General features: G+C 30.5%; 1 protein-coding gene across 1 annotated transcript; it reads left to right on the top strand.

The window, feature by feature from the left end:
- Positions 1 to 1,447: 1,447 nt before the first annotated feature.
- On the top strand, positions 1,448 to 26,707 carry LOC134258596 (uncharacterized). Its single transcript, XM_062741150.1, has 10 exons — positions 1,448 to 1,488; positions 7,964 to 8,009; positions 12,301 to 12,349; positions 12,487 to 12,635; positions 19,869 to 20,086; positions 21,863 to 22,002; positions 22,856 to 22,955; positions 23,763 to 23,931; positions 25,301 to 25,460; positions 26,337 to 26,707. Exons 2-10 carry the CDS (start codon positions 7,974 to 7,976, stop codon positions 26,405 to 26,407), a joined length of 1,092 nt encoding a protein of 363 aa, XP_062597134.1. The 5' UTR covers positions 1,448 to 1,488; positions 7,964 to 7,973; the 3' UTR covers positions 26,408 to 26,707.
- The last annotated feature ends 939 nt before the right edge of the window (positions 26,708 to 27,646 follow it).

Raw genomic sequence — 27,646 nt, forward strand, 5'->3', positions numbered from 1 at the left:
GCCAGTTCTGCTCACAGGAATTTCTAGGTTTTTTTTATTATTCTATATGTTTGGATGTATATTATATTGTATCTCTGAAAGTGATTAAAAGTTTGAAATAAAACTTTTCCTTCCCTAATGCGTAGTGTAATTTTCGATCAGTATTTTTTTGTAATTTTTTTCCTACACGAATGTACTGTTCAATCGTGATAATCGACAATTAAAGAACCGTACCTTGTATGATGTATATGACCGTAAAAACAAGATTCATGAGATTTAAAATTTTAACATTAAGGATATTTAACACATTTTTCTTCCAAAATCCATAACATTTATCTTTGCTTAAAAACCCTTACGAAATTTAAATGCAATGATATGTGTTTATATCTACAAAACTTTATGCTAGATAAAGTCACACTTCTTGGAGAATATTGAAAAAATGTAACTTAACTGTTCCATATAGTTTTTGATTTTTTAAGCATAAGAACATAATAACTGTTAAATAGCTGTTAAAATATAATATTTTTTTTTACCAAGGAGTCTGTGGGAATAATTTAAGAGTCTTCTTTTATATTATACTAAATCAACATTTCCTGAATCGGAAAAATTCTATGTAATTTATGCCTTGAAATTGCATTGTGTTCGCCAACTCCATGGACGTGCAATGAGCACGGTGAGATGTCCGTGTTGTCGCTTAGTAATCGCAGTCACAAAATTTTAATTTCTCTTTAAGGGGGAGCGAGCACCGAGAATACCTAGTCTAGCTGCAGAACTGTAGTTTCCCAAAGAAAAAAATACTCCTTTGACAGATCGGAATGAATCTTATTTTTTCATTCTTTATCTGTAGATCTGCAGATACATGTAGTTGTGTCCCTTCTGCATCCGTGCTTACTAGTGTCTTCATAGAAGACAATGCGATCGAATTGGTCCAGCGCTTTAAGAGTTTTTACTGTTTCCATTAAAAAAACCTTTTTTTTTAACCTAGCAGAAGTAAATGCTCACTGTATCTGTATTTAATAAATATAGAAAATTAAATATCCTATTTTATGAATAAAGAATTGCCATTAGTCACTTAAATAATACAAATCATGCGGTAGAGAATTTAAAATATTTTTTTTTTCTTTGTTGAAATACGATTTGAGATTGGACAAAATGTGATCATGAAACTTAATTTCACGTTCATGTTTATTAAAATGCTCGAATATCAGATATGCGTCCTACATAACTTTTTATCAAACATACTGGTACTCGCTTATGCTGGATAAGATGACTTAGTCATTGTAGGTTTTCAGAGAATTTCCTATGACAGATTAATATCTAATCTCCTTGTGGATAAAATAACGTGTTAACATTAAGTACAGTTATTCCTGATTTTTTAGCGAAGAAGGTGAGGTCATTTTCCTTCAAGTCATATTATTATTTTCTTTTTTATCCTTTCTATCAAACCTTCATAATTTATTTCAGCTTCTGTCTACAAGACTGGGATTGTAATAGGCATTTTGGGCACAGGTATTTCTATTTTGTTTCTATCTGACTGCATTTATAATACCTCTGAAAGTCTTTGAAAGATTAACTTTTAACTTTACTCTTTTTTTTCTTCTCATGTACGTAATGTTATTTGCAGAGATTTTTTATCTTTCTATCTTTACGCAGATTTGCAAAACTTCAGAAGAAGAATTCGTTAGGTCCTGATACCTGTTTAGCTTCACATATTTATAGAAAGCTAGTTTGTAACAATTAAGAAAATGTCAACAAAAGTTCAATACAGTTCTTGAATTTGAAAAAAAAAAATTGAACAGTGTAGCTTTTGAAATATAATAAAGTATATTCTTATTAAGAGAAAAAAAACCAGTTTCTGTATCGGTAAAAAAAATTGTTAAAATTTTCTGGAATTCTCTTGAAGAGAGGCTCGTCTTGAAACAAAATTGTGATTTTCCAGGGGGAAAAAATTCCATTTGGCGGACGGGAGTCAATCTTAATTCATACTTTTGTATTTTCCCTCTAAGCTATTGTTTTCGTGTATAAAACCTAGCAGAACTAAATGCTCCCCGTTTCTGCATTATGTACAAAAACCACTTACAATAGGTAAATGGTTTGCAAAGTTCTTTTTCAAAATACTATGTGAGACTTGTACAGAATTTGATCATAAAGCATAAATACTAAGATCAAAGTATTGTAGATATATATTAAGAGTATAATGGACAAACATTAGATATTTAACATAGTTAATTTTGATTTTAAAAACCGGTCTCCATTATCTGATTCTACTTCACATCTAAAACTAATTTTTCCTGTTTTTGGTCAAATCAGTCAAAGTCATTGCAGGTTTTCGGAGAATTCCCCATGACAGATACTATCTTTGTAGATAAGATAAAGGGTTTACATTAATAAATTCAAAACTTATTATTCATTTTTGAGCGAGAGGAAATGCAATTTTTATTTCACGTCACCCTATAGATGAAATCCTTCGCATATTAATCTATAGAGAAAGATGAATCGTTTAGCAAAAGATAAATAATGTTTATGATGATATTTACTGGGTTATTCCTCACATTACTTTGTTTATAGTATGCACATGTATAACATTAGGCGTATACACTGTAGATTTAAAACTGGTTTTTAATTAATCAACAACAGCATATCCCGTAGATACTATTATATGGAAGAGATCATGGATTAAATAAGGATATGGAGATAACGAACAGTATTCAATCTCAAAGTCCATTAAACAATATACAAAATAAGAACAGAGCAAACATGGACCTCCAAAACATCAGAGGTGGGATCAGGTGCCATGGAGGAGTGAGCATCCCGTACTGACCGGTCACATCCGCCGTGTGCTCGTTGGCATGATTAGGAAATACCGGAAAAAAATCCGTCGTCAATTCAGTGTATAAATAATGGACTAATAATTGGTATGAAAAACGTCATTCAGCATTTGACTCAATGATAAATTGTATTTGCTGACAAGGTCATTGTATTGACAATAGAACTTAGAAAATGATGACTTTAAACGAGACTGCTGATACTCTTGTTTCATCAACTTGTTTGTCAATAATTTACCTCGTTTAAGAAATTGTTCATACGTAGAGCATGCTCTTGCGTATCGAATCAACTGAGATATATATACTCCGTATGCAGGTGATGAAGGTATATTGCTGCATAAGAAAGGGAAGTTGACGATAGAAAAGTTAAAGTCATCACGTTTATCATATAGCTTGGTTGTTAGATTACCATTAGTGTCTTTTTCAAGTAAAATATCCAAATATGAAGCGGAAGTGTCGGACTCTGTGGTATCTTTTATTTCAAGCTCACCAGGATATATGGTAGGAATGGAAATTATCATCATTAATTGACAATACGTCGTCAATTTATCTAAATGTTGAGTTGAAGGCCACAGCAAGTGTTTTCTTCTTTTCACGCATGAGACTTTGCATAAATTCTGGTTCATATGAATATAAAAATAAGACTTCTAATAACGGGGCGCAATTTGTACCCATTGGAATTCCAATAGATTGTTGGAATACCTGGTCTCCAAAAACCACATAGATATTGTCAATCTGAAGCTCAATGCCAGAATGAGCGAGCTTTCCACATGCACAGTCCATGGAGCTACCAGGGGCCCGTTTTACAAAAGAACTTACGACTAAGATCAAAAACTTAAGATGATTGTAAAATTTTGCAAAATTTATAATTCTCTTTAAAATTGTTTGTGTAAAAATATATTACCACATTCCTTTTAAAAAGTTTAAAATAATTTTTGATATAATGTTAATTTAAAAAGTTATATGAAGAATTAAATTTGGTCTTAGGTCGTAAGTCCATTTGCAAAACGGTCCCCAGAAACTCAAGTATCTTCTTGATGTCAACTTCAGAGTACTTGTGTGTCCAATCAGAATCGGTTTTACAAAATAATTTTGCGAATGACCAATGACGAGGTAAGTAAATTTACGAGTTCCATTTTTATTGAAGAAGCAGCTGTCAATAATATCAAAAAGCCTGGATTTTAATTTGTCGTGGGGAATTGTTGTGTATAAAGTTGAATAGTCGTACGTTTTTAAGCTGTTGATTTTTGTCAAGTCTTGTTTTTAAAAATTGTCCAAAAGTTCTTTAGAATTTTTGAGTATCCACATCTGATTCACACCACTTCTTGATTATATAGTTGCACAGTACTCTTGAAGTTTTTCCTTCACTGCTGTCAATATCTTAGTAAGGAGTAATGAAAGAGGCTTGGTTAAACATTTACTGGAACCTGCAATGTATCTTTGTTTGTTAGGATTCTTATGAAGTTTCGGAATCCAATATATATAAGGTAGTTCAAATTCATTTTGGCCCTGTGGAATATTAAAAATATTGAAAACTGAAATATGATTTTGAAGAATTTTTTCCTTAGAAAGGGAAGTATGAGTATAAGCAGGATTACCACTTGTAGAATTAAATCCAAGTTCTTCTAGAATGCTTCCCCAAAAATATTGCGGATTGAATGAACCAAAATTTTAATATGCGGCTTCTTGCAATTCATTTCTGAAATTATGTTTAAACATATTTAATTTTAAGAACACTTTTCTGACAAATACTGCAGCAATCTAGTGAGATTAAAGATTTGTTATTATTTCCTTGTCAGTATGTGTTTGGGATAACACTGTTCAAGGTAAATCAATTTTGAAAATCTAGAGAATTCATAATTTTTCTCCTGATAAATCAAAGCAAAATTATCAAATCATTGCAACTTAAAACTACATTGGAATTCACAAAACAATTAGTCTGAATTATCTGAGGTTTTCCAGGCTTTTTCACGATGGTATTTTACGTGCCATGAAAACGTCAGAACTAGTGCCATTATAAAAATGTGGAATTCGTCGTCTCCAACCGATGCGAACCGAATTAAATGCCGAAATTACAATTAATCAATAGCACAATTCTTCTAGTTCTCACCAATATCCTGAAAAGAAACCGTCACTCCAAATTTCGACATACATGTAGATCTTTCAAGATTTTTAAACGCACGAAATAAAAACAAAACTCGACGGTATGGTACAATATTTTCATCGGACTGTACATTTTATAAATTAACGATAAAAACGTTATTGGAGAGGTATTTTTCTAATGACAAGTTTTAGATTTGGCATTTAATTCGGTTCACAAATATAAAAAAAAAAATCAATCAGAGAAATCGCTGCCGCCAGGAAGAGAAGCATTCCCAGTTTTCGTATTGGCAACGGTTCTGACGTTTCCCTGGAATGTAAAATATCAAAAGTATTAAAAAAATTAAAAATGGCAGATATTTTGGACTTTATAGCAATTAATTTAAAATGATTACAAATAATTCGTTTTACCGTATAAGTAGACTTTTTAGCGAGTATTTGATTTTGTAATTGTTAGCGAGGGTGCCGAGAACCCCCAAATGCAAACTGAGTATCGTTAAAAATTAATTGCGTTTTATTTCTTATAGCTACTTTAAGGATACACCAAAGGTTTCCAATGGGCAAAATTTAATTTGCTTGTAATTCTGTCATTAACAAAGATAACATATTAAAAGTATATATCATTTGAAAGCTTATTAAATTCACTATTTAATGATCTTAATTTAAATTTTCATTTTTATCTTATTAAAAACATATTTATATTTTAATGTAAATATTAGTGCATTCATATTTTATTAATCAACTTTTTTGTACTCCACCTCTCAAAATCAAAACTTTGCCTCAATGTAGATTAAAGTTTGAACTTTAAAATCGTATCTCAGATTTTTGATAGATCTTCTTATTCAAAAGTTACATCCATTTGTCTTTCAATGTTACCATTTTATTAGCCCAATTCTGCATTTCCCCCAACAATTCGAGAACTGAGCAAGATATCAAAAATCTGAGATACAGTTTTGTGAACACACATTTGAGATGCATTCTGGCCAGTTTTCAGAGAAATAAGGGAGCTGAATCCTTTCAAATAATACCACCAACTGTCTGATCTTACTTTACAGTAGAGGGCAAAAACCCATTACACAACAAAGTCTGCCAAAGCTGAAAATATATGACACCCTAGAGATTCAGCTTTGGATACCTGTCACATATTTCCTATGCATATAATCACAAGAATGGGAGGTTCTATTCCTACTCTTTATTTAGGTGCTTTTAATGAAGTAAAATAGGTTCAGTTCTGAATCAGAAAGATTTCCCGGCAAAATGGCAAGAGCTAAGCTCCACCTCCTATCTCATGGTCATTAGTGACCTGTTAGATCTCCTTCCCTAAATCTAGAGTCCCTGTAGTTTAATTACTGATAACCTCTGTGTGGCTAGTGAAGAATTCCCCAAGTGGCCACAGTGATTTATTGCTCCTTTCAGAAGCAGGCAGTTACAGACCAACTCAGAAGCTTCAATAACGGCACATTCACATGTGTTAGTGTTTATGTTTGATTATTGTTAAATAATTAGAAAACCATTTAATATTCAGCAAGATTTTTTTCATGCATTATAAAGCAGTGATTAGCATTGTTTTCTTAGCCAAAAATCTCAAAATTGACAAAAATCTTGAAAAAAGCCTTTGGTGTATCCTTAATGTGCATTTTAAAATAGCGAAATTAACATCTCGCTAAAAATAAATGATACCAGTTTTAAGGACAAATCACTAAATTTGCGTCTCGTTAAAATGTCTACTTATACGCTATGTAAATAAAAAGCACTGACTTAATTGTGTGTAGGATCATTTTTCACCCTAAATTTTTGTCTATATATGTAGCTAGAGTCTGCACATTTTGTAAATTGATGTAATAGTGTAGAACAAGTGATGAAATGGCCGCCTATTATATACAGTGTCAAAATGGCTGTGGGTTATGATTATAATGGCCGCTGACCGCGTTACACAGGTGGCCATTTATTCCAGTTAAAATATAGGAAAAATCGTCGGGGGAAACTGAAAGTGGCTGCTGATCGCGAGTGGCTGTTAATTTCGGGTGGCCGTGAGGACAACTTTGACTTCTGGTAGAATCAAAAGTTTTGATCAGATAGAAGACAGATGTGTTTGGAGTTAGATGTCAGGAATTCAGGGCACTTAATTTTCATTCTGTCCGTCCGTCTGTCTGTGTGTGCAGCATTGTCCTGAAATTAACAATTTAAGGTCAGACGAGAAGTTCCTCAAAATCTGTTTAGTATATCTTCGTAATGTATGACAAATATTCAAAATTTTAATTACATTCTGATTTCTTAACCAGTTTCTAAACTTTTTTTTAAAAAATCAAAACACTTAAACATTTGAAATTGGAAAAAATATTTTTCTTCCCCAAAGGATTATATAAGAAAAACTACCCCTGGTATCTTGCAGATTTGCCTGGTAGGTTACCTCAATTATTTGTGAGTAAACATGTTTAAGTAGCAATATGCCAATGACAAACTCTTAGAAAAAATTACCTATTATTAAGAAACGTCTCGCCTGTCCTTTAATTTGTCCATAATTGTTTTAGTAAAAGTGACTTTCGTTTCCACTTTTAACAGATATTTTTTAAGCATTTAAACTTTCCCTTACGCCATAACTTTTCAACAGTTGATGGTAGGGCTTTTAAACTTCATATAATTATTCATTCTGATAAACAAACAATTGGTATAAATAATTTTGACTACTTGAACTTCGAGTTTGACCAAGTTTGAACAAACCTTTAATCTTGGCCATAATTTTTAAAAACATAAAGTAATAATGATTTCATATTCCACGTGTGTATTCCAAATAATTTTAATTCAATATCGACTTTTTCGACATTTTGACATAGAGTCTTTACTCGCATTTGAAATATTTTAACATTCGCCATAGGCTGCTATACGGGGACATCAGTGTTTCACAATTAACACATCTTGTTTTAAATTTATCTCTGATAAAGATGTTTTTTTATCTTAGTGAAATCAGATGTTTTGAATTAATTATAATTTGATGGAGAAAGATTGTACATGTATAATTATTTTGACTAAGTTTAACATAGAACCTTTTTTTTATGCAGATCAGACATAATGAAACTTCTGGTGGCAATTACTTGTGTTTTAGCAGTAAGTATTATTGGTATTTAAGCACAGATTCATTTATTTTATTAGAATATTTTAAACATATATATATATATATATATATATATATATATATATATATATATATATATATATATATATATATATATATATATATATATATATATATATATACAAAATCTATCTTTAAATATAATATGAAAGAAATTGAACCACACATTTTTTACCAATTAGTTTGAAATATGCCCCATCAGACCGGCGTAAGAAGATTGTAAATCAGTGTAAAATCAGACATTCGACTTGAGAATGAGTCTTATTTCAACATTATTAATTGATCTATTGCAAATTTGTGTAATAATGTTTAATATGAAGACAACATATTGCTACTTAAATTCAGCAAATTATATTGATACTCTGGTGTCGGAAAAAAATCGCATGTAAATATCATACACTTTAAGTTTTCTTAAGAAAAAAAACGTATCATTCAACTTTTACAAAAAATCAACAGATTAATTCAAATGGTTCTAGAATTATATGTGTAAAAATGAAGTTTGAAGCAGTGGTTTCAGACATTTTGGCGATAAAAATCAATGGCAAAAAAAAAACCCTCATAGATACATGTACGGTAGATGGTATCACAATATTTAATTTTGGCCTTTTGATATAAACTTTATAGCACATAAAGAATGGACACTCCTTATATATCTGTCTAAATATTAGCCCTGTACTATTTATGAAACAAAAGTTAAAATGCATTTAATAACAGACTGTTACATGTTATTTATTGCACTTAAATAGCGCAAATACATTTTAAAATGTAAGCTTACAAATGACCAATATATAAAATTTTCTGGGTTTTTTTTCCACAAAATATGGGGGAAAATGAATTGCCTTATTATTTTTCTTACAAGAATTATTCATTGTTGTCAAGAATAGTAAAAAAAATTTTCTCCTGCACTTTTTCAAGGAAATTAGTTCAAATAGAATCCATCGATGTTTTGTACATGTACTACCTTAAAAGGCAATGATTAAATGGCAGATAATGTATTTGTCCTTTTTGTCTTATATAAATTGCTAGCTAATTAATGATGTCCATTAGCCATAACACCCACCTGACTCACTTTTGCTCTAATGTTCTTGAACTGTAAACGTTTTCAAAATGTTTCCAATTTTAAACTTTGATTGCCCATTAGGTCCCATCCTACTCACGATATTAGGAATTGATCAACTGAATGTTTCTGAAGGCTTATTAAAAGTGAGTCTATAAATGTTTTTTTATATATATATAATTTTCATTATGATTCCTTCAGATGGCTGAATTTTGAAAATGATTTTGGAACAAGAGGCCCAGAGGCCCATGGGCTATATCGCTCACCTGTGCTCGTTCCCTAGGCAAAATAATATTTACACGGGGAAAGCTTTAATTATAAACTACCCGATGATGTTTTCATGTCATTTTAATAACGGAATTTATTGTAATTGAGATTTTTATTTTAAAACATCTGCTACATGTATAATTTCTATTAATGTCCTTGTGTAACATTTTATATTTCCCATTGTTGTCCGACCATATCCCTGGGGGTAATCAATTTTAATCTAGACTACCTGGGAATGCTTCCATATCAAAATGACTAATCATGAATTTGCATTTTTGCAAAGAAGATATTTTCCTTAGGCTACTGATTCTGATTTATAGACTTTGATCTACAATTATGACCCCACCCTTCCCAGAATAATCATTATTTCTACATTTAAAAAAAATATACTACTTAATATAACCAATCTGGGTTTTTCTTTGCCTGAGAAGAAATTTTTTTTCAAGAATTTTCCTATATATTTATTTTTATGTAAAACTTCCGATCCCCCATTGTGGTCACATCCTTGCCCTGGGGGTTATGAGTTTAACAAACTTGAATCTACACTATCTGAAGATGTTTCCAAATAAATATTTTGAGACGCAGAATATTGGGAGGAATTTTAAAGATTTTTCCTAGTTTGTCCTATTTTAAAATTTGTTCGTCCAAAATGTTCCTATCCTACATGTACCCTCGGGGTTGAACAAACTTGAATCTACACTATCTGAGGATGTTTCCAAATGAGTTTCATCCTTCTGAGAGGAGGTATTTAAAAAATTCTACTTTTTTTCTCTAATTTCGTTAATTAATTTTTAATCTCCGCTTGAAAGAGAGAATACACTCAGGCAGGAAAAAAGCATGTTCGATGTACGTTGCTTGTAAACCCCATTGCTTACAGAAACATTAACTATGTATATTACAATACGATTTATAGTTTCTTCTATAAAGGAAATGATAATGCTAAGAAAATGTTTAAAATGCGCTGATACAGTGTATTCATGAAACGATTTATATGCATTTTTATTTGTTTAACATTATAAAATAATGACGATACGTACACGTGTCAATTACACAGACCACTACATACTAGTATACAACTGAGTGGTTATAAAAAATCATGAAGAACATCATAAAACTCATAATGATGTTTAATGACGCTTCTGTAGTATAACTAATTGACACTTAAAGAGGGAACAACCATGATGACTGTACAAAAGATTAACCTTATTATTGATTTATAGAAAAAATTCTAGCAAAATAAGAAATACAAAAAATCAAGAAGAAAATATACATATATGCAAATATATTTAAATAAAGATAATCACTTATAACATAAAGAATTCACACATATTTTCCTCAGTGTTTACTACTTTTTTTGTAATACATGTATATAAAACATTTCTTTAAAAAAAGTTAGCAGAGAAATTAATACTTCCTTTTAATTAACAATAAAGGAAGATTTAAATTGAATTTATTTTGAATCAGATCATGCAACATTTTTATATGTGGTTATCATCTATAAAAATATGGCATAGTTAAAGCATAGTTAAAGCAGTCTGTAATTATATTATCATTAGTATCAGCTGTTCGCATTGGCTCATCAGGGATGGGGAAACGCATCTTTAAAAAGAATTCGTTTTGAATTATGAAAGAATGTCAAAATGTTTTATGAATTTTGATATAGAGTACTGTTCGTTATCTCCATACATGCATATCCTTTAATAACATTTTGATCGCATTCATGAATAAATGTTAAGATTCTCTATATTGTCCTGCTTAGTGATTTTTTGAATAACATCATATGAGTGGACAATGACGTTTTTGTTAAAATAAATGGTTTCTATATGCATCTATTGTATACCAAAATATTTCTCATAAAAAATAAGTCAGAATGATTTAATTTTTATTGATGAAACTCAATATTTTGATAAAAATCGGGGTCTTTAAAGATAGCAGATTGTGCGCACGGACCAGTCTGACGTTACGCTAATTTCATTATAACGTCAAACATTTGGATTTTGACTTAACACATGTTCATGGACACACACTACATTTCTTTTTTAGGGCGCAACGCACTTCAAAGTGCTAGCAATAATCTTTAAGTATAGATTATAATATATTTAATTTTTAAAGTTCAAAACAATACACACAAATTTACGAGCGTCATCTAAATTAACAGTTTGTATACCCAAACTGAACAACCCAGTCCGACGCTGCGCTAGATTTATAACAACGTCATGAATAGAAATCTCCATTTACAGTTAATTACATGTGTTTTTAAATTCGTGTAGTGTCTTCGAATTTGTACACAATGTTGAAAAATCGTATATACGAATCCCAAATCGATACATTCAATATATTTCAATAATTTTGAGTTGTTTTAACAGATATTTTGTCTCTTACATTGTTTCAACTGTTATAAAACTTAATTTTTTGACCAGACGCTGCCCCGTGCCGAAGGACGACGTCACTTTTTCTGTTGAGTATTGACACGTACTTGTTAAGGTTTTCTTTGTGTATTTTCGTTGTCTATATAGTAAACAATATTTAAGATATCATAAAATGATAATAACCTCTTTATTTGTGATACATAAAATTTTTAGAAATTTTTTACTTGTTTTATTTAGAAAATAATCATTTTAATCCGAACTCTTTATATCAGAGTTTACATCATTTTAACCTTGGTCCGTGCACACAATCCGCGACCTCTAAAGACCCCGATTTTTTACAAAAATATTACGTTCCATCAATAAAAACTAAATTATTCTGACTTGTTTTTTCACAAGAAATATTTTGATATACAACAGATTTATATAGAACCATTTATTTTCACAAAAACGTCATTGTCCACGAACTTTTTGGACAACCCTCGTAAATAAGTTACCATTTTTATTTTAGTAATAAAGAAACATATTTTTTACAATTATTCATACTTTCTTTTTCCTTTTCCTGTTTTTTAGATCTCCGGTCTTGTTCTTGCTGACTGGATGCATCCTCATTATAGTTTCAGTATGTCATATTTATGTACATGCAATTTTGTAAGTTTTTGTAAAGTAAATTTGAAGAACATACAATGTAAGTAGAATATGAATAACAGAAAAAAGTTCTTTGCAATAAATTGCTCAAAATCATATTTTCATACCCAGGATGTCGTGAGAGTGTAGGAATAGACATTTTTGGAATCCACATTAATAGCAGAGTTACCATTTTGAATGCGACGTGCAATAATACTCTGCTTCAACAACATAATGGAATTTTTAATATTTCCTATGCTTGTACCAAAGAAGTGAAGGAGGTATGATTTCCGTCATGAAATGTTTTATCTATTAATTTTAATGAGATCATATTATTTTTAAATTGAAAAATAGAAAAAAAATAATAATTGAGTTTATTTGTAATGGCGTGCCCAGACGAGGTAAGTTGTGTGGCAATCTGACTAAAGCCAGACCTATGTTAAGAGGTCTGGGGCTCGTAACATAAAGCTTGCTAAGATTTTGACTTAAATAGGGTCGTACAGAGTGTAAGTAGGACTTAGGCACATTCTTTGGACCAGGTCCCAGTATCATGAAACAAACTTAGACTTAGGTCAAATTTTCAATCACCTGTAAAATGTTTATTATCTATTTCATTAGTCTCAAAATTTGCAAATAAAAACACTTTTTAAAACAATATTGAAGGACACTTTTATTTTGATGTGCTTGACCAATTTAGTACATTTTAAATATTTCGACTTAAGCTTATGATGTTTCATGAACCCGAGGCTCATGGGGTCGTAACATAAAGTCTACTTAAGTCTAAGGCCGTGCTTAAGTAGTACTTAAGTACAGTCTAGAACTTAAGACCGTTACTAGAAGCGTACTTAGATTTGGCAATCTTAGCAAAAGTTAGGCGGCCGGTAGATGTGTCTTAAGTATATCTTAACTTTCTTGTACATATATTTAGAATTACTTAATGTTGACTTTCGATGTGAAAACATCCCTTTATTCATGTCAACTGATTCCAATTTCACTCACAACAAAGCAAACATGTAAATACAAAATTTAATTTTAGGGATTTGTCTGAAATTAGAACGAACTCGGTTATAGAAATAAATTGAACATATAGTTAAAAACCATGGATCTATATGTTCACTTTGAAATATGAGTTTAAATAATTTGTTAAATACAGTCTTAAAGAAAGAAGATGATGACTATAACAGTAATAAAAAGTACTAGTATCTGTAAAGTAGAATAAATGTAGAACGCGACAAGCGCGGATCTAGACAGGGTTCACTACAGAGAGAGAGAAATGGAGAGAGAGAGTGAGAGAGAATTGCTGATAAGTGGTGGCATACGAAAAAATATCCCGATTTTTACTTTACATTTTTTACTTCTGACGGCGCGGATTCAAAATGTATTGAACTTTTTAGAGTTCCAATTTCAAGTGAATAGGTCGTCGATTATATTTTCTTGTCTGCGGTAATAACAGGGTAAGTGAACATTTCTCAAAGCAAAAGAGTTACAAAAGGAAAACTGAAAACATCTCAGGTGATAAAACAATTGTCGTGAACATTTACAATGAATCACAAATTGCCAATTTTTAACCGTGCGACAATTGTTTTCAAACATTTAATAATAAATGCTACATAAACTGATTTAATTGTTTTTAAAAGATATGAAGAAGGGTAATAGAGTAAAATAAGATTCCATCTATTTTAGGGTGTTGCTAAAACGCGGAACAGAAACGGAACGGAAAGCGGAACGGAACGGAAAACGGAATAAATTAGTTTAGATTAAATCACTTAAAATACACTAATTTTGTCATGAATAGTATATTTCAAACACATTCATTTCCGTATTATAAAAAAAATGAGATGATATATTCATGTTCACAATTCTTTATTGACAAACAAGTTGATGAATCAAGAATATCAGGAGTGTTGCAACCACTATTGAAATAACGACCACTATTGAAATAATTATATCAATAGTGGTTGTGAATGCATTTCAATAACAAACATAGTTAGTAACCACCATTGAAATAAGGCCACTATTGAAATAATTATTTCAATAGTGGGTGAGAGGGCATTTCAATATAATAACCATAGGTTTTAACCACTATTGAAATACGACAACTATTGAAATAATATTTCAATATTGGATGAGTGGGCATTTCAGTATAATACCATAGGTTTCAACCAATATTGAAAAACGAGCACTATTGAAATAATTATTTAATAGTGGGTGAGAGTGCATTTTAATATTATACATGTAACCATGGTTTCAACGACTTTTGAAATACTACCAGTTTTGAAAGAAAAGTTTCACCGCGTCAGCAACTTTTGAAATAATTAATTATTTCAATTTAAATTGGATTTATTTTTCAAAGCACTATTGAAATCAATAATTTAATCCATATTGAAATCTTTATTTCAAAAGTGGACATTATTTCAATAGTGGTTACAACATACATTGTATGTTTGCTATTGAAATGAATCTCACCCATTATTAAAATAATTATTTCAATAGTGGTCGTATTTCAATAGTGGTTACTAACAATGTTTGCTATTGAAATGAACTCCCAACCACTACTGATATGATTATTTCAATAGTGGTCGTATTTCAATAGTGGTTATTACCCATCTTTGTTATTGAAATGCACGCTCGACCACTATTGATATAATTAATTCAATAGTGGTTGTATTTCAATAGTGGTTATTACGTATGTTTGTTATTGAAATGTACTCTCAACCACTATTGATATAATTATTTCAATAGTGGTTGTATTTCAATAGTGGTTACTACCAATGTTTTCTATTGAAATGCACTCTCAACCACTATTGATATAATTATTTCAATAGTGGTCGTTATTTCAATAGCGGTTGCAACACAGCAGTCTCGTTTAATTAAAGATATCATTTCTACGATGACCATGTCAGCAAATACAACTTATCATTGAGTCAAATGCGGACTGACGTTTCCATACTAACTGTTAGTTCATTTTTTATACACCGCTGAATTGACGACGGATTTTCCAGTTATTTCCCGATCATGACAAGGAGCACGCTGCGGGTGTGTTTGATTGGCAGCGGATGCTCACTCCTCCATGGTACCTGATCCCACCTCTGATGTATTGGAGGTCCGTGTTTGCTCTGCTTCTAGTTTTGTATTGTATTATGGACTCTTGATATCGGATACTGTTCATTATCTCCATATCATTCATGAAAATTGCTGACGTAGCAGTGGCATAGAATTGTATTTGAAAGTGTGTGTGTGTGTGGGAGGAGGGGGGGGGTACATTTATCTGAAGAGAATATTACAAGCAAAAACAAAACACAAATACATTATTCAAGAGGGGGAATCAGTTCCCTATCCAATGCATGTCTTTCAATACTTTTTGTACATTTACTTACTACTTTAATTAAGAAATTGTGGAGATTTCAATAAACAATTCTATAGTAAAAAAAAGGTTGTGCCTGGAAAGGGTGGTGCAAATATTTGATATAAAATTGATTGATTGAATATTGTTGAACGCCGAGTCGGCAATTTTTCAGCCATGTTTCGTCGGTGTATATATGTATACACAAACCATGTTTAAGGAGAAATAATATGTTTCTAAAAATTCCTAAGATTAGGATTAGAGCAGACCTGTCCGGCAAGCTCGGATAAACACCTCTAACTTGTAAAGTTTATTTGTTGTTTGAACTTATCTATGTAAAAAATGTAGCATCTTCACATTAAATGAAGATATAGTTTGCATGTGGCACATGCATGTGTGCGTGTGTTAGGGGGAGGGCAGGGTGGATATGAATGCTGAAACATTTGAGTTTATTTTTCCGTTTTTTTTTTTGAAAGGTCTGAAAAATTGCAAAAGGTTCGCCCTTCCCCTTTTGACATAAGCTCCAAACCTTTTACTTGAAACTGAAGTGTTCATTGCAATTTATGTAGTAAATTTGTGTTAAAAAGTACTGAAAGATGTTGGACTTAGATCAAACCCCCACTTCTTCAAACAAAAATTCTCTGTATTTTTCGCTTGTCAAACTCTTTCAAGCATAGACCTAAAATACTTTAGGTCTGTGTCTCAAGTAAGTTTACCTCCCCCCCCCCCCTTTCGAATTTGATAATATTCTACGTGACTGTTAGTCGGCGATTTTAGTGATTAAGAGACTGAACATGACTTAACAACCTGTTTTTTAAAATATGGGATTTAATATGAATATAATATATTCTTTATGATAAAAATTATGTATTTTAAGCGATATAATATAAAATAATATGTTCCGTTTTCCGTTCCGTTCCGCTTTCCGTTCCGTGTTTTAGCAACATCCTCTATTTTATGGTATGAAATAAAAAGAGAGAGAGAAGGGAGGTATAACAAATATTTTAAGATTGGAAAACATTGAGCATTTTTCTATCTTTCTTGTTAACAATATCGCATTTAAAAAGATTCATTTCATATGTAGGACAATCAATGTCAAAATGGATAATGAAATAAATAACTGATGTCTTCGAGTACGCAGGTCTTTAACAGCGCTTTAAAGAAAACATTACATGTATTTACATGTATTTATTTATTTACTTACTTATATTTAGGGATGGGGTGTGCTAATTTTTCACAATGTAAATTACCCTTTTATCTTTTATTTTAATAGGCATAGGGGTTATTAACACATATCTTTTTAAAAGTAAATTCTTGAAGTACAACCCACGAAGACTCAATAAAGTGACGTAGCATTGTTTTTAAAAGCGGGAGAAAGGGGAGGGGGTCAGCCGGAGAAATAAAAATAATTCAAGTTAGCTGAAAAAAGTGGACAAAGCAAAAAACATTGAGCATTTTCAATAGTAAAAGTTATGTTTAGGAAAAGGGGGAGGGTGTTACTACGCGCGTGTAATGTCTGCTCAGAAAATCGTATGTCTATTCCTGATACCTATCTTTTATATAGTACAGTTAAAGACAGTGAATATCAGCCATTTTATATATGCCATAGTTTATAACAATTGATACAATGGAATGATAAAAGTATTTCAATAATAAACGCATCTCTCTCTCTCTTTCTCTCTCTCTTTCTCTCTCTCTCTCCATCTCTCTCTCTCTCATTGTAAACTACTGAAGTATTGACATGACTTCGAAATTCCTTTAATTAATGTAGGGATAAATCTAGTTAATAAGTAAACGAAATCTAAACAAGCTTGAAATTCAACCATACCTCATTTTTTTCCCAATTCCAAGAATCTTTGTTCTTTTTCAACTCTTTGGGGTTCCACGTCGCATCTTACAAACTCACAAACTCTATCAGATCTCTGTAGAGGCAATATGTTGAAATTAGATATTCATCGTCCTCTGATTCTCCAAGATTCACTCCGTATAGAATGACCTTTGTTCTCAAATGTACATATAAGGCCGCCATACTCGTACAATTGTTAAATTATAGTTAGCAGTGTTTATGACGTTTTAGCATCAATCCCAACCAAATAAACTTATGAATGTGTGTACCACAGTTTTATTTTGTACGATTAATAATATTTATCAATATTAAGCTAATGAACAAATTATTTAAGTTACATGTATATACCTTGATTCAATGTAACTTATATATTAATCTTTTTATTGAAAATTGAATTCTCATGAATGTTTAATGCTGGGGTTTAACAATATCTTATTATACATATTTTTATATGGTACTTAAGGTAGGATTCTTCTCACACAAAACTGTATTTTTGTATTTAAAAATTAAGGAAATTTTCACAGAACAATGAAAACAATATGACTAATTAATTGTATTAGTTATATTAGTTTTGACCGTTTTATATTAGAGTCAAGGTCAGGTCAAGGTCATAACCTTTTCCCTTGTCATTAAGAATAAAAATTATAGCATCCAATCATGATAAAGCATCTTCTATTTCAAAAGATTAAATGTTTTTCTTTTTGTACAACAAAATATTACCATATAGGGTCTATAAGATGATATTACCAAATTGACACAAATAGTTTAACAAAAAGGAATTTTGGTTGATTAGAATTTTCTCCGTTTTTCTTAATTTTTTAGGATATTTAAGTTATTTTCATATGCGCCCTATATTTAACTTTTTCTTATTTTCACATATGGTAAAGCAGTCATATAGAGATACAAAATGATGCAAAAACAAAAAGTTTTGCCCTTTTAGTAAGAGAGTAAAAACACTTTCTATGGATTTTTGGCTCAAATCTGTACTTAGAGTCGAAACTTTTAAAAGCTAACATAATTGTGGTTTGTTTGGAAATTCATATTTATCTGATATAATTTAAAACTTTAGTTCCTTATTATTAATTTAGCTAACAATTGAAAAATTCTTCTTCTCTTTGTGTAAAGATTATAACTAAATTCATAGTTCTATAATAATTTTGAGAGGCAGAAAAGAAGATATATTCATACGCCACCATTCCGCCAAAAATATGGTCCCTGCTAGTTTTCAAACACAATTGACCATTTCTATTTAAAGTTGTACAATTATGATGAGGAAAGAAAAAATGTGGTCTTTAAAATCTCTTTCACCTAAATATATAAGACATATAAGAAAATATACATAAAATATTTCATCTACTCAGAAACCAGAGAAGAATCCTACCTTAAGACATACTTATCTCACCTCTACCGGCCGCCGAAGCCTTGCTTAAATTGTAAAATCTTAGCACTCCTCTAGTTACGGACTTAAGCCTAAGAATGTACTTAAGTCTTACTTAAGCATAGTCTTAGACTTAAGTACCCTTTATGTTACGAGACCTTGACTTAAGTCAGATTGATTTTGTGGAAGATGCAAATGTTAGGGGTGCATATACTGTAAAATAACATATTTTCGTGGGGTCATACTTTTGTGGCTTATGTAAAAACGTTTAATTTGTGAGGATTTAAATTCGTGGATGAAGACTTGTTGGGAGGTATGTATGTAACATTTTACATTTGGTGGTGGAAATGCATTCATGAGTCTCTTCATACCTCGAAAACAACGAAAATTACATTTCTCAGATTTACCTCAGGTTTATGGAGACAGTACAGTGAATGAAATACCTAGTTAATTTAGCTAGTGCGATTCTTAAAGCGTTCGTCGTGATAAGTAATCTTTCTGTTTACCAGGTAAGATAATGAGTGCAAGGTGTCTCTTTGAATGGGTGTCGTATACCAGGTAACCTTGTGAAATATGCTTATAAATTCTAGATTTACTAACTTTATCTAGTAAATCTACTTTAAACCTAGTAAAGCTACTTTGGAGGTAAAAATTGTATGGAGAGTCATTTTGCTGGTCGTCTTATTGACATTAACTAGTTATTTTTATTAAGTGCTAATAAGTTAAATAGTTAAATTATTAAGTGTCGGTTAAAACAAACACCTCCATTGTTCTTGGCACCAACAATATCTCCTAAACAGGGGATGATTGCTGAGACGTGATGACCCTGGCTTCACTTTGAAAATATCATTAGAAGTGTGAAGTGTTACAAAAATTCAAATACAGACACAATGGGATCTCAGATGTAATCCTTGTTATAGTTACTGTAAAATAGATTTATGATATAGGGAAACACTACGGCACGTGAAGTCGAAATAAGTGTTATTGATCCAATTTTTGATGGAAGCACAACTACTACTGCACCTACCACTACAAAAGCGACGAATGCTACTACAAAGGCTCCACTTTTTATTGGAGGACACAAAGAGCACAGATTTACATTAAGATGTCTCAAAATTCCAGATACTGGAGTTAATAAAACCGTAGCTCATGTTTTCCATGGAGGGTAAGTAAAGTTTATTCAATTTTTTTTATATACAATATGTATTACGTACTTTTAAGCAGCCTCTTAACAATGCTATATTTAGCTTATATCGGACTGAATGGCGAACAATTATGTTCTCTGCAGGTTATTGATAGAATTTCATATTTTTTTGGCAAGTGAACCGTTCCTGCAATACATGTAAAATTTTCAGCACTTATCTTAACAGTAGTTTAAGGAAAATCACAATCCTGACCTAAATTGTCAAAGATTGATGTTTCTTTTTACTAATGAAAAGAATAATTTTATAATGAAACGTGATTTGGGTATTTTTTTCATCTCATCATTTACACATTAGGAAATTGTAATTCAGGGTATTTGACTCCTAAAATGATATCCATACTCATCTACAAAATATGGTATATGTTAAAATCCAATTGGACTGGGAACTTTTGATGACATTTTTTTCATTCATGTTTGTCTGTCTATTTCTTTGTAATGTATAATCTGCTTTACGGGGGGGGGGGATTAAATTTTCTTTACTTTTTATTTAAATTTTAATTTGTAATATTATTGTACATGTATATGATGTATGTGTGCTATCGTTTTTATAATTTTTCTTCACGAGTTTGATATATTTTAAATGAAATATGACGATAACGCACAAAAATCAAGCACAAAGGTTCATTGAATCATTTCACATCTGAAGCAGAGCAAACACGTTTCTCTGGCATTAGAAGTGGGATCGAGTGCAATGGAGAAATAAGCATCCCCTGTCCACTGGTTACATTCACCCTTTTCTTCTTTTCATGATTGTGAAAACAGAAAAGTAGATTGATAATTAAATGTAAAATAATAACTTTGCAATTCATATTGAAAAAATCAAGTTTTATTCGACATAATTAAAGATAGTAGTTATTGTAGAAAGGTTCATTGTTTCGATCTAAGAATATGCGAATTGATGATTTTAACTTCAAGTTGTAAATATTCTTCTTTCATCAAAATATTTGTCTTTATCATAAAGTTGGGTTAGGAATGTAGAAACACAGAAAGTATGTTATTTTACGTCCCATTTGTGAATGTATCGCTCGTATAGACACGTCATCATGTATATGTGAAGGGCTAAAAATTTCGACCTTTGCCTGACATGCAGCATGTGCAGGACAGTTGAGCGGGCAGTAAGTTATCTTTTATATTGTGGCAATGTCCATCGTAGCTTGGAGCGCTTGGCAAAGTTGCTACTATTTCTTTTTTATCGACTTAAGCCAGTCACCCTGACGGTCAAATGTTTAATGATAAGAATTGTTCTCTCTCTCTCTCTCTCTCTCTCTCTCTCTCTCTCCCTCTGAAAAAAATAACCAGTGAAAGTCACTGGGAAGACTAGTAAATTTACTGTCCATACAATCACTACCTTAAAAGTAGTTTTACTAGGTATTGGGTATATTTACTTCTAATAATAGTAAATCTAAGAATTCATAAGTAACTTTCACTAGGTATTTAAGTATCTTTACGACCACTACTCCACTTTTCACTATCTTAGCTAGTAAACAGAGTGATAACTCATCACGTAGAACGCTTTACTAGGCACACTAGTTAAATCAACTAGGTAATTTTCTTAGTGCTCTTTTGATTTCCTAAGACTTTTCAAAAAAGGTCATGCAATCATTTAACATATGCATGCATCTGGGTACGTATCATATATAAGATTTTGACTCAAAACATTAATTCAAAATGTTTTAAAGATACAATGTCTCTGTAATATAATATCCTAGTTATAATGATGATGAAGTTTAATTTTAGGCCCCACAAACTACCCGACAACCACAAAGAGGTGTTTCCTGTTGAGATGCGCTTTAAGGCAACAGAGAACATTAAAGCTCCTGATATCAGTGAGATCTATATTGGAGATGAATTCTTTATGTTTCTTATATATACTGGAGGTATGTACGAATTGAGTAAGTCATGACATCCAAAACTCATAAACTTTAGTTTTTTGTTAACTGAAACTTATATTTGTTTGTACTTAACTAACATAAAAATGTTTGCTTAAGGGACTCCGACCCTCAACCAGGAAGGACAACTCTTTAATTTATAATTTTATTCAAAAAATCTTTAAATTTAGCTTGAAAATCAAATATTTTCATGCAACAATTTTCATTATATGCCTCTTAATGTGCTTCATGGTTCTTTACAAAGCTCCAGAAATCACTTCTATTTTCATATCATGTTAATAAACATTGGTATCTAAAAATGCTTTTTCGTGATAAAAATTTCTAAGAAGTTCACAATTGGTTTTAAATTATTATATCCATTGCTGAATTTAAAATGTATAAGAAAAATGAAAAAAGAAAAAAAATAATTTTTAAATATGCAGAATATTTCATTGACGCTTAGATCTGTTTTTATCTTCTTTTTTTTTTCTCATGAGATTTTTGTTATATCTGTTGAATTCTACGGCGTCAAAATTGTCTGTTGAGCAGACATAGTTTGATAGTATGGAATCAAAGTCGAGGAGAACACAAGAGGTTTCATTAATATTTTCTACTCTGTCAAATTGATAATCTAGATTCTTCAGGATACATATACTATAGAATATCTTTGGTACCATGAAATGCTCACTCATGTAAAGAAATTGTATGCTGAGCTTTGTAGCTAATTTTATATTGAAGGATTTTTCTTTCTAATTAACTCTTAAATCAAGCCCAATTATTTCATTTTAAAAAGTCGTTTTCAATAATGCAAAGAAAAATAATGTAATATTTTTAACATTTGTATCTCAACAATTATTTTCAGTCTCTAAGTACAAAGTGATACCTAACTCTTGTACAGCGTACGCAGGAACAGTTGTCCCTGGGAAATCCGATAAGCAGGTCCCTCTGTGGGATGAAACGAAGTAAGAAAAAATGACATTTATTTCCCGCCTTGACTTTTATAAGCTTTAATTTTGTGCTTCAAGTATTAAAAAAGCCATCTTTTGAAAATATCAAATGCTATTTTTAATACCGTAAACAATGTAGTTAGATTGTTTGTATTAAAGGAATTGGAAATTCTAAGGGCTCGTGGGTTACTAGTCTCTTCTCAGTTTTCATTCTCTTGATTTTTAATTTTATACAATTTTATACAAAGGCTTTGATGTCAATTTGATTAACATTCCCTCTGTGGGATGAAACGAAGTAAGAAAAGAATGACATTTATTTCCCGCCTTACAATTTTATAAGCTTTAATTTTGTGCTTCGAGCATTAAAAAAGCCATCTTCTGAAAATATCAAGTGTTATTTTTAATAAGGTAAACAATATAGTTAGATTGTTTGTATTAAAGGAATAGGAAATTCTAAGGGCTCGTGGGTTACAAGTCTCTTCTGAGCTTTCATTCTCTTGATTTTTAATTTTATACAATTTTATACAAAGGCTTTGATGTCAATTTGATTAACATAAAAATGTTGGTGTTTCAAAGATTATTCTTAAATAAATACAGCGATTTAAGTCAATATTCTACGATTTTAAAAAATGTATTCATGATATTTTAATTTCATCAAATTTAAGAATGACTATATATATATATATATATATATATATATATATATATATATATATATATATATATATATATATATATATATATATATATATATATAATATTTAATAAATTGATTAATATATATTTTGCGTATATTTATATGCAAAAATATTTCTTTTAAAGTAAGAATGGAAATGGATGCAATGTGCAAAAAGAATTACTAGACTCAATAAATCCATACAACAACAAAAATAATACCATTGCTGCAAAAATGTATGGGTTCAAGTTTGAAGAAAGTAATTTCATTACTATATCTTGTGAAGTTGGTGTTTTCCCAGAGAATTCTCTAAAGGTAAGTGAAGTCTAGCGCATATTCAATCTTAAAGGACTAAGAGAGATATAATTCTAGATCTGTCGCTGCCAACCTCTAGGTCAATTTTTATGTTACACGGTTGTATCATATTCGAAATTAATTTAATTCTTGTTGTAACAAGTTCTTCGATTGGATAAAAGTTTATATCGTGTAGTATTCCATTATGGTATACACATGAGTGATAAGATGCATGCAAAAGTTAGAGTAAAATTTGGACATTCAATTCTTTGTCAATTTACCAAGGATCGCAAGTCACATCATTCTTTGCATTTACAAATTATATAAAATATTTTATTACCTGATAAAATAAGTTTTTGTCTTTTATTAGAGATTTAATATTTTTATCTTTTCTGTATTGGTTTCCAATTTTTCGTATCTCTTGAAACCGATCTATTGAATGTCGGTCAATATACTGAAATCTATTAACTTGCTGCTAGTAAAACCGATGTGGGTTTTTAATTTATATGTAACATTGCACAGACATAGTAAACAATGATTTTTTAACTTTTGATAAACATTGAAAAAAATATAAGATTTCAATGGTAGGATGCACCATATCTAGGTATTTATTTACAATGATTTGAATTCATAATAGTACAGAAACCTTCTGTTATTGTAATTTTCAATTGTGAACACTGAATGCGGAAAATAATATCAGGTAATAAAACAGATATTTAATGCCTGAACAGTATTTTTTCTTGTTTCTTGTTTATTGACTGCTCAGGCATTAAATATCTGTATATTATACTGTTCATCAATTCATTCATTGAAATTGCTTCAGCCTTGATCTTCAGAAAACTTGATGGATACACTGTTTTTTTTTCAATCAAAAACTTTAATATCAATTTTGAAATAATTGTACAACTTTTTGTACAATCAGATTTTTTTTCTAAGAAAATAGATTTTCAGAAGACAAAACTATTTCATTATAACTAACGAAAACTCATCTTTTTATGTAAATAAGCCTCGTAATCTAATTAACCGTAGGGTATTTTACATAAATGTACATCAATTTATTTGACATATAATTTATTTTAAGTTGAAAGGTCGATTTTTAGCTGTTATTGACATTAGTATAATTTATTTATTTTAAATTCTCTTTAACTCTTTTAGTGATAAAAAAATCTCTTGCAATTTTTGTACAGTAGTTCTGAAGTTCCTCCTTCGTTGCTGTTAATAATTTTGTGAGGAGTTATGAAAGGGGATTGGTAAAATATGTAGTGAAACTGCTATGAACATCTTAAAATTCGACCTTTCATCTTCATGTAACTATTACGTCGTCTAAATACAAAGAATCTATTTTGCACTTCAAATCAATTGTTTTTTGTGAAATCGTATTTCCACTTAGAAAATATGCACATCAACCAGACGAAGAAGGGATACACGACTTGGGAGAAGGAATCTTGTAGATACTGCGATTCAGAGGAAGAACGTTGTCGGCAAATTAAGAGTAGTTGACCATCCCTCTGAATATAAGAATATGGCCAGTAAAACTGGAAGTAAGCTTGGTATTATTGTGATGATTAATTCTTGTTAAAGTAGTAGTATAAGAAGTACGAAAAAAACTATAAGTATTTTTTAGCATAAATATATTATACTTCTATGTTCTTATCGATATCTAGGTCTTCATCACTCATCAACAATTCTGAATTATTAAAGTTTAATTTTACTTTTAATGATGACGTCATTGTTTTCAAGTATGTCAAAGACACCAAAAATCAAATTCAAATATGAAAAGCAGATCAAAACACTTTCTTTGGTATTGGTATGCACAAAATGAATCATTTCATACCTCTCTAAATGTAATGACTTCCACATTTTACTCTTAATATCTTTTATGGGCATACAGTCTCATAATTAACAAATTTTATTTTAAAAAATATCCTTTGTTTTTTTACCATTTTTTAAATCTATTTTCAAAGGTAATATTTTCATCAAATGTTAAAAAGTTACTATTAAAACAAGAAGCATAAGCATTCCGTTCTTATACGTGTGAATTCAAATTAATAACTAGGATGAAATTCAGTTAAAGTTTCCATTATTTAAGTTAAATTACGTACTTTATAATTTTTTACACACGAAAGAGAACTTTTGAGAACAAATTAGGTAATTGCATTATTGAGTAAATTTGGATTCATATTACGTTTTTAATTAAAGATTATCATCTTGCTTAGCTGTATAAACAGGCAACATATTTTTTCTATTTAATTCTGCAATAAGTCGAATAAGTGAAAACAGGTTAAATAAGTCGGGGAAAACTAAAATAACTTTGTAATCAGTAGTCTTTTTGATACTGTAATACTAAGCAATATTCTTTTCTTGAATCAACGGTCAAATATATTCTTGAGTCTTGATTGGGTATTTATTTTTAATTCTCTTTTCAGGTTCATTTGAATGTGTCAAGCTGTCCCTTGGAATTATGATGTTGTTGTTACTTTTCAGCATATTCAAGTGAAAGAACTTTGTTTTTTAACCAGATTGTATAATTTTTTGTTTCATATTGGCATGTAAACTGTAATTTAGACATATGTATCGGAAGAAGCATTGAAAAACGAGTGTATTTACGAACATGAATGTCAGAAAAGAAATCAATATCAACGGAAATTAAAGTTTTTTTTTGCATAGATATTGCTGTGTTGTTTATTAACGGAAATGCAAAAAATATATACATTCAGAATATGTGATAATTTGTCTTATTTTCATTTTTCAGAAATTCTGTTGCAATTTATTTGAATCCTTAATAAATTGAAATGAAAATTATGATTCAAGAACTACGAAAAGATACTTATTTTATTTCTCTAAGAGTTATTTTAAGAATATTCATTGGGAAATATCTTTTGCAGGATTTTAAATGTAGTCTTTAAGCAACATTAATCAAGTAGAAGGCACACAACATGGAGGCTTAAATAATGTAACATAACACAATACAGTCAGTAATAACAAGCACTTAACTAACATCAAATCTAAACCGAAACATATTTCAGCCAAGTTAGGAGCAATTAATACAATCACATATTTTGTGAGAATACCTACATGCTGCGCGCATTTCTTAACAAACACTATAGATGGAAAACAAAATTTGCAGCCCTCTACCAGCAAATGGTGGCGTCTACATACGAGTAAAAAATAAAAAAAATTTCGAGAGGAACAACAAGCAAACTGGTATTTATTCAGTGTATTTGCTACAAGCAGGTCCATTAAATACCCTGATAAAGGTTTATAGCTTGATAAAGCTATATAGCTTTATCAAGGTATTACAAATACCTTGATCATGGTATTTTATGTAATGAAAATTCAAAAAAAATTCTTAAAAAGTTAAATACTGAAAGTAGAATTTTGTGTTTTTGTCAATGTATAAAAGAAAGTCTCCTCATACGACATACTTTTATACTGATTTCTTTGTGTTTGAGTACTTTACATGCATGGATGAATTTACTGTTACAAACTCAGAACTCGACTTTGACAGGTTTTTGCTATATACGTCGCATGGTAGCATGGGTATTACAGTGTAACTGGAGAATAACCGCTGTTTCGTTATATATTGGATGAATTTAAAACGATAGGAAATTACGGTTCGATACATGAATTTCTACATAGTATTATACGAGGGGTGATCAAAAAGTTCGCAAACTCTTTCTATATCTACAAAATCACAATTCAGATTAGAAAATAATATGGTACACACAAAGCCATA

The sequence above is a fragment of the Saccostrea cucullata genome, unplaced genomic scaffold (assembly GCF_032062105.1).
Source record: "Saccostrea cucullata isolate Sc308-1 unplaced genomic scaffold, CSIRO_AGI_Scuc_v1 ctg470, whole genome shotgun sequence".
NCBI lineage: Eukaryota > Metazoa > Mollusca > Bivalvia > Ostreida > Ostreidae > Saccostrea > Saccostrea cuccullata.